At 39.3% G+C, this 10,845-nt stretch overlaps 2 protein-coding genes across 3 annotated transcripts; one reads left to right on the top strand and one right to left on the bottom strand.

Moving 5' to 3' along the window:
* Positions 1 to 4,373: 4,373 nt before the first annotated feature.
* Positions 4,374 to 5,382, top strand: LOC116266431 (uncharacterized). Its single transcript, XM_031647653.2, has 2 exons — positions 4,374 to 4,842; positions 4,951 to 5,382. Exons 1-2 carry the CDS (start codon positions 4,576 to 4,578, stop codon positions 5,119 to 5,121), a joined length of 438 nt encoding a protein of 145 aa, XP_031503513.1. The 5' UTR covers positions 4,374 to 4,575; the 3' UTR covers positions 5,122 to 5,382.
* A 70-nt stretch (positions 5,383 to 5,452) lies between these two features.
* On the bottom strand, positions 5,453 to 10,452 carry LOC116266430 (probable mitochondrial import inner membrane translocase subunit TIM21). 2 transcript variants are annotated; one of them, XM_031647652.2, is made up of 9 exons: positions 10,279 to 10,452; positions 9,773 to 10,027; positions 9,528 to 9,587; positions 9,423 to 9,441; positions 7,104 to 7,264; positions 6,677 to 6,855; positions 6,534 to 6,582; positions 6,281 to 6,400; positions 5,453 to 5,980 (listed from the first exon to the last, which is right to left on the bottom strand). In XM_031647652.2, exons 2-9 carry the CDS (start codon positions 9,965 to 9,967, stop codon positions 5,822 to 5,824), a joined length of 942 nt encoding a protein of 313 aa, XP_031503512.1. In that variant the 5' UTR covers positions 9,968 to 10,027; positions 10,279 to 10,452; the 3' UTR covers positions 5,453 to 5,821. The 2 variants fall into 2 exon arrangements, with proteins under 2 accessions (XP_031503512.1, XP_049936983.1); XM_050081026.1 differs by lacking the exon at positions 10,279 to 10,452 and having other exon boundaries at positions 9,773 to 10,268.
* Between the last annotated feature and the right edge of the window lie 393 nt (positions 10,453 to 10,845).

The following is a 10,845-nucleotide window of genomic DNA, read 5'->3' as shown; positions in this document are numbered from 1 at the left end:
AAGGAAAAGGAAAATATGCCAATATTTCTAATACGAGGTCTAGCATGTCTCGTCTAGATTTTGGCTGGTGTCCTAATTATCTAAATGCCCCTCATATTCTATCTCCGGGTGATGTACTTTGAATCTGTCCATGTACCGATGCCAATGAGAACCAGCTTATTGAATTGCGAACAACAGAGATCCAGTGTTAACTTCTTGATAAGGTTAATTTCTTCTCCAGTTTCTTTGCAGATATAAATAATTATGTTTCTTGTCATTCTTAATCTCGTTGATTTTTTTTTTCTTATTAAAGTTACCTGTTTCTGTCTGTTCTATTTTAAATTCTTCATTCATTTTCTTTCCCCCACCTGTGTCATTCTTAATCTCGTTGATTTTTTTTTTCTTATTAAAGTAACATGTTTCTTTCTGTTCTATTTTAAATTCTTCATTCATTTTCTTTCCCCCACCTGTGGCGGGTTGCTGCTGATTTGCTTCCGGAGCACATCAGGAAACTTATTGAAAAAAAAGTTGCAGCTGCCCTGGCTGTGGTGAAGTCCAGATGAAGAAGCAAGTAGGTTCATTGTGCTTGTATACTTTCACGGCTCTGCATGTAACTTAGTTCCTTAGTATATGAAGCCACCCTTTATTATTCCACATTTATTCCACATGGCATATGTTTTGATGCTGTAAGTGCATAACTGCATATGTGAATCTGATTGCTGTTCCTGCTTGTATGGATGAGTACATGCCCAGATTATTGTTTATTGCATAGTGTTCATGCTTATTATATAAATCTTTTTCTGCTTTAGGAGGTCCAAAACTTTGTATCTCTTAAGAAGAAAGAAGATGGCAGCAGTTGATGGCTAGGCATAATTCATGTGTCTTTATGATGAAGATGGCCGCAGTTGATAGCTAGACATAATAAAATCTGCTTGTGCAAGAAACGACATCCATGGAGTTTCAAATGTGGTGTTCTGCTGGATAGCCAAGGCCCACTCCCATTTCCACTGTGACAACCGCCTTGGGTCTAAAGGTTGCTGGGTTTTGCTAAGTGATACACCTAAAAACATGCCAAAAGCAAACAACAAATTAAGTTAAATAATTGATCTGCTTATGAAATTCCAGTTCACACACAACCACACTTGCAGTCATGCACATTGCTCTAATTACCTTCTCCAATGCTTCTTTCCATGACTTCAAATGAGGAGAGGTTTCAGGATACCATGTTTTTTGCATGCTTTCTGCTTCTTCGTGAACCTAAAAAAATTGCTTTTTGCAGGGAGTTGAGCGTTATTGATCATCTTGCGGAGGTCTTATCATTTATTAGTTTATCGTTGACCAACCATACTGAAGTCATCCGATTCCCTTTGGGATTGCACCTTTTTCTTTATTCTATCCAAAACAGATATATATTTGATATGGGTGTTTACATGTGTGTGTGTGTGTTTGTGTTTGTGCCTTGATCAATGTGCAAAACTGAAAAAAATCTTAAAAGTAATAATTATTGGTTAAAATAGTTTCATGTTATCCTCATGCAAATCATGCAAATGAAAGGTTTAAATAATTTTCTTGAAGTTTAATTATCGTTTCATTTATAAAATGATGAAAAAGGACACATGAAAATTTTCAAGCACAACAAGCTTAAAGATACACATTATGAGGGTCAAACTTAAGGCATTTTAAACTTGAAGGTTGATATCTGGAGAAATTTGGACACTTTTAGTTTCGTATTTTCTTCTTTGCCATTGTCTTCTCGCTATGCAAAAATGAACCGGGTTATGGGGGCATCTCCGCTTCAAGAACCGAGTTATGGGGTTGTCTCGGTTTCAAGAGAACCGAGTTATGGGGTTGTCTCGGTTTCAAGAACCGGGTTGTTGGGAACGTCTCGTCTCGGTTTTAAGAACCGAGTTGTGGAGGTGTCTCGGTTTCAGGGTGCGACGATTATTCTTTAATTACTCTAAATTAAGTATGTAAAAAGAAGAGGCCGGTATGCATTTATTTATCTTTAATGCTTTAACTTTGTTCCATGTTAGACCATATGAGCCAATATTGTATCTTGCGGGTTTTTGGTTTTTGCCAATAAGATGCGAAGCCAGTATGCATTTATTATGCATTTATTTATTTTTTCATTTTTAAATTAATTTAGACTATTTTAAATTATTACTTGACATTGAAAAATTTTAAAAACCACAATCCAATGGTTATTGAATATTGATGCAATGCACTCAGTACGTACAGTTTATATGGTTCCATGTTGAATCATAACTTGTTGTAACCTCAAGTTATTCTACTTTAAATTAGTAATTATAGGGCTTAGTTTATGTTTGAGAAGTAACTCATGCATTTTATTTGTTCTTTAGTTATAATTTGGTACCCGTATTTTTTTATTGAAATTTCAATTTGATTATTATGTTTCATAACTCATAATGCAATTATTGGTCCTTTTTTTTTTTTTCTTTTTGGACTCTTTAATGCGTCTAGTCCTCCTCCTAGTTGTGGGACTAATAAACATTTGATGACATGGCCTAAAGAAGAGAGAGTTATTTGTTCCATCTAATTCGTAATATTTTTAGTGCCGTACAACAGGCACTTGGGTTTAAAAATATTTACGATATTAACAAGATTATCATGTCCTTTTAAAGTGGCAAATTTCAAAACGGCATGGTGTTCCAGACGTCAATTACAATACCTAGAGCTATGGATTGTTTTTAGTTAAGGACATATGTATTGGTCATATTTTTTGAATACCAGATGCCATTTGATTTGTTGGTTATATTTTGGTCACATTTAAGAATATTCTCACATTTGTTGTTAAAAGGGATTTTATTTTCTTTCTGGCACAAGTTTTTGAACGAAAATCGAAGCCTGGATCTTTCTATGAGCAGTGAGGAAAAATACTGATTTTAAAATGGAAGAGAATTTGATTAGTAAGAGGAATTTTTATGGCCCACAACGGATGACCAGAGTAGCCTCTCAAGATGAAATGTAGAAGACATCTGTTTTTTTGGGTCTGGTATTCTTGTATATTCAAACTGTGATGATGGCATTGTTGATGCTTCACAAAGATACCGAGATTATACTGACCGGGGGTTCAATGTACTGGTTACACCAAAACAGCTAAATTTTCCTTTTTTTTTTGTCTTTAATTGTTAGCATACGAGAGAGGCCAATCTTGTAAAATATTTGCTATTTGAACAACTAGACATCAACTGGAATGAGAAACCACTGAACAAGTAATCTTGCCTTGTGCACGTCAACCACATGTGACATCTTATCCGGATATGACCGACCAGGTTGATTAAATTAAGACAAAATATGCTTACGTTCTTGAACACAATAAACTAAATAATAATAAATGTAAAGCCACTGTTCTCTTTTTTTCCAATATCAAAGCGAGCCAGTTTGTGGTTGAAGTAGCTTGGCCAAAATTAACTCAGGAAACAACATGTTAAATGTCATCAATATTGAAGTTATCAAAACAAAGGGCGACCGCAGAATGCCGAAGAACACATATCTCCTGTTTGGGTTTGTCCGCATGTTCTGTGGACGCGAGCTACTGAAAACGAAAGTCTTCTCAAACAGGGAGCATCTGAGTGTAAACTGAAAGATATTTTACAAGCTCTATTTACAAAACATGCATCTGCATCTAGCTTGAGCAGTTGACAAACAACTAGGGATATCAATAGATGGGATTTGTATATTTATCTGGTTTATACGTTTATACCGTATTCAAACCTGAATTAAGTTTTAAATTCCAAGTGCAAATATGACTTTTAGATTCATAACTAAATCCAAGTCCGACATCCAAATACACAACAACTGAATTTCAAGAGATATGTAGGATATTTATCTAAAACGAAATATGGATTTGAGTCTGGATACGATTAGATATTTATTTAAGACTGCATCTAAACTGTACGACAGAATGTCATCTTTTAAATCTGAATCCAATCTGATTTCTTGATTATATGTTAGTTTTTTTTTTTTTCATATTTGACAATGCAATCAGATATCAAATCCATAACCAACCATTAACTTCCTTGCACATCAAACGTTGGATGAAAAATATATCTGTTAGGTCCATTTTTGAAAACATATTTCCAGGAATATTGATGGGGGGGGACGAGCCTTCCTGGGACTACAAAAAGCCCATTAGGGCTAAACGAAAAGTGCATCAATACTTAAATTCTTGTTTCGACACAAAGGTTGAGAGGCTCTATTACGTGCTCATCAGTTTAAAACCCTACGACTTCATAGGGTAGAATGTCGGGTTAGTGGGTGACCGAGACAAATTTAAACAAGTCAGGTTCTTACAACTTTTAGCTGGACTGATTGAACACTTCAAGCGTAAATTTAAACTTGTGCTCAAGTCAAGCCCAAGTTGACTGGATTTGTTGTGTACCCATAATTACTTTGGGCAAAATAAAAGTGCATTCGGGCTTGATTGTAAAACTCACAAATTGTTCTATGATTCGGGAAAGCAGTTTGTGATGTTTCTTTTTACCTGATAGTACCAAAAATTACTTCACCGCGAAAACAATTGTGAACTTCTCAACGAAAGTCAGAGCGGGGGTTGATATATATTGGTCATGTTGTATGAGGGCTCCACCTTCAGTGCTTTTCAGAGGGATAGCGTGCAAGAGGGATTTAGCTGCTCGGTGGGGCGGCGGAGATCGACGAGGAGACATGGCGGTGGGCGTCACCGGGTCGGCCCAGCTGGTGGCCGGACTGGCCGAGTATAGGCGTGGGACCGGCGGTTCGTCCACAATGATTCCCTTCAAGGCCTTCGGCGTTGCTTCGCTCTTCGTGGGAACCGCCTCCTGCACCGTCGCCGGCGTCCTCCACGCCTCCGGCATCTGCCAGGTCAGTTAAATTCATCCACTACCTGAGGCACAAATCAGTCGTCTCTTCCACGTATGAAAATCACAAGAAAAAGCTGATACCAAATTCGGGTCTTCGGACAATGGGCAGCCTCAACCCGTTATCCTGATCCGAACAGGGGCTCTACAAAATGCAAATATCGCTCTGAAGCGGCTTAGTCGAAGCATACGATCAAAGCTCGGGGGGTCCCCAGTCCCCACCCAGGAGCTCCAGCGATGGCGGACAGGCTATTTGACTATTATACCCCCACCAGGCAGTTGATTTTTATCCGAATGCTCCCGTTTATCGAAGCACATTTTGGTCGTCATTGGCATCAGGATCGCAACATCTTGAACTTGGGAGTCAGCATGACCAGTATCCCGATATTTGAGTCCGTTTCCTTTCCTTTTCTCCTCGTGTTTTTGGCTTGAAAAGGCCTCATAATGGCAACTGATTCTTGTTTATCGTTGGATCTTAGATGCTCCCTAATCCAACTTGGAAGCTTAGTCAGGTGTTCTAAGAAGTTTGTTTTCCTTCCCTGTTTCTGATACGTCGATCACCATTATCCCCAAAAGCAAAAGAGGAAAAAAAAAAGATAGGTGAGGGGAGAAAATGGTCTATAATGTCTGGTTTACTCTATTAGGAATACAAAATCAAAACACCTCTTCATGCAACCATATTTTCCATTTCAAAGAAAAGCAGCGCAAAAAAAAATAGTGATGATAATGCTCATTTAGGACTTGCCTGACAAGCCAAGCTGAACCATGTTGGACGTCCTCAACCTTCTTTTTCAAGACTTGTTACCAACACGATTGGCATCAAATCCTTCTACCTCTTGACAACATACAGCCAAACAGCTGCAAGAGCGCAATAAAGAATCTTATTCCTGAATTTCTGCTGCAGAAGAGTGCAGAGACAACATTAGTTTGAATAAAGCGATTAGCAGCACAGCACGTCCTGCAAACGGTTGTTGGCCTTCAACTTATGCTGGAACATAGGACTCGAGCATCAACTGGGTGCGTGTAGGAGATGTAATCTCAACAATCAGATATGTAAACTTCCAGCTCTTATCAGTTTTATCTTTGAACATTTCAGCGAAGACCTTGCCAGCTCCATGAGGTCCACGGATGTAGAAATTGACCTGTCAACATGAGCCAATAAAACTCTACTCAGAAAGACCAAAGACCCAGTTCAAAAACTCTGTGGTAGCTTCCAGTCCTTTATAGACGGGCTCGACCATCAAGCAAGCAACAACGATATGGGTTCCCCAGAGCATGTGATACACCATTTAGCACCCCTGGAGGTGGCACCTTGGCAGTAACATTTTTTGGCTCACGGGGAATCTTGGTCATTGGGTTGCATCTAAGATTGCCTGGAAACGCAAAGGGACTTGCCTATGGGATGACCATGGTTAGACGACCAGAAATCAAGACATTAGTACCTCCATATGCTCAACACCATCTTCATCAGTCCATGCTCTATTTGGAATACGTTGTCGGGCAGCTCGATTCCTGCTTTCCTGACCGTAGCCAGTGATTGGAGAGCCAATTCTGACTCTAACCTGATAGAGATTGTTGCAGTTCACATCATGGGAATGACAATTATAGTGCAGGATGAAAACACATCAACTGACATAAGCAGTGCTGCGGAATTGAAAAAGAATTTTTTAAGTGGCGAGAGAAAATGGGCCACACCTGACTGTCATTCTGAATTCTCTCAAGTGCCTTCCCAAAAATTTTATACCTAGTTTACGAATTGAAGAGTCGTTGTGAGCACATTCATGTTCTGCATTTTAACCAATTTGTTCAGTACAGCTAACTACAAAAGAGTCTCTTACTCTTTGGGCTCAAAAATAAGCTCCTTGAATACTGCATAGCCAGCAGCTCCTGCTACACCAAGCCCAGCAAGAATTACAAGGCTGTACGAAGCACCTTCTGTAAAAGTAACTGGTTTCTCGGGAATGTTATAAGTTGGAGCATCAAAAGGGTCTTCGACAGTAGATATGTCTTTTCTCTTCTGCAACAAGAAAAAGAAAAGAAAATCTAAGTTCTAATCACGCCATCTCATAGTTTAAGGTAAGACAATACTTTAAATGTGAAGCCAGAACAAGACAAGCGATGATATAGCAATCAAAACAATATTTGGGTCAATAAAAGATCAAGGCAAATGCATTCTAGGAGGGCAGAAAAGCAAAAGTCAAGAAGGACAAGCTTCCAACTCTATCTAAAACTTCAGAATGAAGAGGAATGTAGCCAACTATAAACCTCATCCACGTTTTGCCTAGATGATTGTGAAGTTGAATTGGATGCAATTGTCCGTGCAAAACAAGGAACCGTCCAATACTTTCCTCGTATACTAAAACAACTTGAAGTATGCCAATTCACAGGGGATTGCACATAGCTTGCTTTAGAAAGTAAGCCCGAACCTGAAAAAAAAAACGCACAGACATGAAGATAGATAGAAAATATAGCAATTTTGTGTAAAAAGTGAAAGCACATGAAAGTCAATAAGAACAGAAAACTCTTAGACAACTCTCCCTCTCTCTTATTCTCTCTGTGCCCCCTTCCTGGTGATCACTTTAGTACCTATTAGTTGGTTTCTTTCATTAAGGAGCTCACAGTTCATTAGGAAAGTTAAGGATAGAAAGGATGAGATCGTTCATCCTCAGATATTATAGTTATTATGATGTAGGATATGGTAATGTTTCACACTCAAGTTTTATTCAACTGTTGGATCGAATAAGGAAAAAACATTGGCCAATGATATACCCTACTGTAGCTGGTGGTTTCCACAACTGTAAAAATCTAATTCAAATTCTGTTTGTTCGACTCTTAAGGAAAATTTATCTGCTTTACCAGGTGCATATGAGAGAGAGAGAGAGAGGTATTTTTAGTACAGTTTTCGCTGCTAAAAACTGTACTAAACTGCCCTATCTTAAACTACAGACGAATTGTACTTGAAAGGATATATAGGCAGACCATTCCGCCTCCTCCTCCCTTACCCACCCTGAAGGGAAAAAAAGACGCCAGAGGACCCAAGTACAGCTGAAGTATGAGTAGTGGCAGAACTTAACAGGAATCCACAGAATGGTTACTAATACAAATGTTGATGAATGCAGCACCTGCTGGTTATATCATGATGCTATGCTACAAATACAAATGTTCAAAATTATGGTTTTTCTCTTTCAATTAATAACAAGCCACAATTTTTTATCATAACAAGCCACAAATATTGCCCTAGTTATTCTTGGCAAGTGCATCTGAATCTCTGATATCTTAAAACAGGTTTTCTACTAGGAAATCCCAATTTAATGAGAAGAAAAAAAGGAACTTCAAATCCTAAAACAGGATATCTCTGATATCTCTGACTTTTGGTTGAACTGATACAGTAAATTCAACTTATGAATGACTTTTCCTTTTTCCTTCTTAACTCAGCATTGAAGAAACTGGAAGACAGTTCTCAGCTCATTGGTATGAGCTTCACCTGACTGTCACCTTATACATCCAAGTTCACATGTATGTATGCATGTATCTGTGTATCTTTGCAAGATCGACAATTGCAGTTCATCTGCCTTTTTTCTACCTTTTGTACTGATCACCTTGTATCAAGACTTTCGTAGCCCCTACGCCTAACCTGGAGACCGCCAAACAGCCACAGATGCCAAAGCTGCAGAGCCTCTCATCCAGTTGATTCATGTGGTTTACATAAAAGAAAACATTTCCAAAGGAACCATCACTAAAGCCTAGTATTAATGCATGCAGCAAGCAAATATGTATGCACATATTGCTTGCAGACCAAGCAGATAAGGTGAATGCTACTCTAAGACCAAAATAACATGTTGCAATTATTCCAAAAACTTCAAGTTTGGCATGGAATCAAGGTACAAACGGAGCTGGAAGGGCCTACAACATCAACTGCTGTCAGTCTTCTCCACAAAGCGCACTTGAATCTAGGTTTTTGTACTAAAAAACCCTTGAATAGGAACATAATGGTCTTTCTCTCTCTATCAGTCACGTGTAACCATATTGACCACATTTGTGGCTTCCAACAGGATGGTCACATGGACAGCAACAAAAAGTATGATACAGAAACTCTGGATCTAAGGATGTAACTAGGAGCTATTGGGACATAATATCTCCAAATTCCTAAACTGTGTTCCATCTCTACCTCAATTGGGTGTTCTACTTATGGTTTTGCTCCTGTACCACTTTTCTATGAGTCCTGAGCGCTTTGTTGAGCAGATAATAAAAGATGAACTTTGATGGTAATACAATTAAAGCAAGGAACTATCAGCCACAACGTTGCAACTATACGGACTGAACATGCAGTTGCCTAAGCTCTAACCGTGGAGATCATTTTAAGTTATCAACTAATGAAACTATGGGTCTTTCTCCTTTGCATGATTATAAAACATGACATATATGCAAAGAGCAAATGCATGTGAAAAACGGAATGCAGCAAAAAAAAAATATGAGATACATATTATTATCTCACAATATCAGGATAGACGGCAGATAAAACTATGCAATCCAGTGCGTCAACAAAATGACAGCTTCGTAAATGGAGATATTGCCATCACTAACCATTCCCTGTTGCCGAAATCTGCATGAGAACAACAAAAGGAATCAGATTTTCCCGAGGGTCCAAAAATTTGCACGAGTGAAGGAGAAGAATGCAGAATAGACCACCTTTCTCCAACAGCTGCTGCCAGCGTCGAACTGACCCACACCACCAGCATTGATGGTTACCTGCGTCACCAATTGCAACAGGACAGAAATTACCAGATACTAAAAGTATATTCACATAAGACAACATATCGGGATAATCACATCCATAAAAACGAAACCGTCTGTTTCAATCCACACAGTCCAAAATAAGAACACAAAAGAAGGAAATCATCAAGCAATTTCAGACTAAAAAGCACCCTTCCTACCTCAAAACGATCCCCTGCTGGCAACACAGACTGCTTGAGCACCGAAGCATTGGAACCCGCACACGCGTAAGAGCTCTCCTGTAACAACCCGAGTTGGGAACACGACCTTCCCAAAGATCGATATTGAATGAGGCCAGCCGGACTGCTTCTAACCAAGACCGTTAATTCTCCCGCTCTATTCCTAAGTTGGTGCATATTGATCAGCACCAAGAAACTAAGTTGTGATGCTTGATACTCCTTGAACAAACTCAAAACCTGAACCAAGCACACCAGTCACATTATTCAGCAGTACCATAGACCACCTTAAACCCTTATTAGATCAAAATGCGAACACCAACAAAACTGAAAGCACCAGAAACACCCATGCTTAAATTCCTCAGCGAAACCGATTACAGATTTTCTTGGCTGCAAAATTGCCCGGACGTTAAAGCATAAGAGGGGCAGAAGATGATGACCGGTGGTGATTGTAATGAAGAAACAGAAAGGCAAGAGGAACCGAAAGATACCTTAACACCAGAGCTTCTGGCGGGAGACACTTTTAATGTTACCAGAAGACGAGCGAGAGGGGATGTTCTCTTCCTTTGGCGCCGGCAGGAAAACGAAACCCTGGCGAGGAAACTGGGAAAGACCGGGACCTCCCCATAGCGCGCCCTCAAAAGGAGACCGACTCAGCGGCGCGCCAAGAAGCCACTTGCCACATCTTTTGCCGTCTATTGCAGAGATGGACGGTTGAAGAAGCAAGCCAGCCTCTGACTTTTTATCCAGCGAACAAGTTCCTTCCCGGCTCCGCCGAACCAATGTCGTAAAACGGGTCGAATAAGGTCCGGATTTTATTGGACTCAAAATCCGAAGCCCATATGTTTTTCCATCCAAATTATCTAATAATAGAGAGAGAAGGGTACCTCTTAATACAATCCCCATGGCCATGTTTCAAAGCATATAATTCAAACCTATATATTCCATAACCTATGAACATTTTTAAACTTTTGTATAGCATTTAAATGAACTCACGGCAAATTTGTAGGAGATGGTTATTTATTGGGGGCTTTTATAGGAGAATGTGGAAGGAGCCT

The sequence above is a fragment of the Nymphaea colorata genome, chromosome 12 (genome assembly GCF_008831285.2).
Source record: "Nymphaea colorata isolate Beijing-Zhang1983 chromosome 12, ASM883128v2, whole genome shotgun sequence".
Lineage (NCBI taxonomy): Eukaryota > Viridiplantae > Streptophyta > Magnoliopsida > Nymphaeales > Nymphaeaceae > Nymphaea > Nymphaea colorata.
The sequence above is the reverse complement of the archived record's forward strand: the minus strand, read 5'-3'. Positions and strand labels throughout refer to the sequence as shown.